The 1,391-nt window shown below is 32.9% G+C and overlaps 1 protein-coding gene across 1 annotated transcript in view; it reads right to left on the reverse strand.

The window, feature by feature from the left end:
- LOC107616396 (probable lysine-specific demethylase ELF6) overlaps window positions 1–1,391 on the reverse strand; it is an 8,968-nt gene that overhangs the window by 5,779 nt on the left and 1,798 nt on the right. Inside the window, exons 2-4 of the mRNA XM_016318357.2 lie at window positions 1,139–1,217; window positions 879–946; window positions 185–335 (exon numbers count right to left, since the gene is read on the reverse strand). Of these exons, the coding sequence (XP_016173843.1) occupies window positions 185–335; window positions 879–946; window positions 1,139–1,217 (298 nt within the window). The remainder of the gene's footprint in view (window positions 1–184; window positions 336–878; window positions 947–1,138; window positions 1,218–1,391) is intronic.

Consider the following 1,391-nt stretch of genomic DNA (forward strand, 5'->3'; position numbering starts at 1 on the left):
TTAAAGGATAACTGATGAAGGAACAGAATGAAAATCATGAACCATAAAAATAATAGACTATTACCACTTTTTAAATTGGTTAGACAAAGAAAATGAAAGGAACATAGGAAATCATATTTGGAATGATGATAAACCTTTGAGTAGTAGTATCTACTTATAAAGCAGTTGTGAAGGTTTAGCTCACCTAGAAATAAAAGACATGGTCAGCAAGTAAAGCAGTTGCTGATGTGAGAGCATTGGAAGATAATTCATAGCAGCTCTACGCACAGCAGCTTCCTTAGCTACTGTAAGCCACTGTGGAGTTCCAAAGTTAGCAGCCTCCCCACAGTTAAAACCTATATTGCACCATATAGTACACAGAAAAGCGTTAGTTGAAGATGGAAAATAGAGATAGCATTCATGAGACAGCATAAGTCAGATCCAAATGATTTGGTAAAATGATTTCTCATGAAAAATTGAAGGTCAAGGAAAGGGGAAAAAGAATAAGCAAAGACAGATCCAACTCAAAATTGTTATGAAAAACTGAACAGGCAACCTACAGGAAATACACATGTGGTCATAACTCATGCCCAAACCACATTTCACAATGATTTGATAGGCATTTTGTTATCATAAGTTGTCTATCAGATTATTCCATTTCACTGACAGTATATAATGATCATGTGATACACATAATCCATCACCTTTAATTAATTTTTTAAACACTTCCATTTAACTGTACTCTTTGATATGCAGCCAATTTCTTTAATTACCAAAGTCAAGCAGCACCATATAGCCCACATTGCATTATAGAAAAGTGGATATGATTATTTCACCATTTAAAGGAAAAAAGGTATGACTTGCATTTCATGAAGATATATAAACTTCAAAGCAATTACCATGGCTGAATCCGACATGGTAAGCCCTTGGAAATGTCACAACAAATTCACCAGGATTCTGTATTAACCTAAAGAAAGAAAGCATAAATGTAAGTAGAAATCCCATGATGACTCGATTGAGAATAGTATAGACAACAGAAAAACTAGCAACAGCCTCTAATACAACTATAAATTACAAACAATAATAATTTCTGATAATATCATTTGACATATGATTCATTCATGACATAAAAGCATTTCAAATATGCCAAGCAACTGACCTGCAACAAGGAATCCCAGATGCAACAACTACCTCAGGTGATATAAGAGTTGTTTTCTCACCTAAAAGTTTCAAAGCAGCTGAGAAGAAAAGAAACTGAACTTGGGTTACAAAAGCACTGCACAAGCTAAAGAGAAAAATAAATGAGATAAAAAGAATTTAAATATTTTTTTCCATTTAAGCATAACTTTTTAATTTGAGAATTTTTAGGAATTAAATATGCAGTTCAATATGAAATTTCTTCTGCCTTAAAA

This window comes from Arachis ipaensis, chromosome B09 (assembly GCF_000816755.2).
Source record: "Arachis ipaensis cultivar K30076 chromosome B09, Araip1.1, whole genome shotgun sequence".
NCBI lineage: Eukaryota > Viridiplantae > Streptophyta > Magnoliopsida > Fabales > Fabaceae > Arachis > Arachis ipaensis.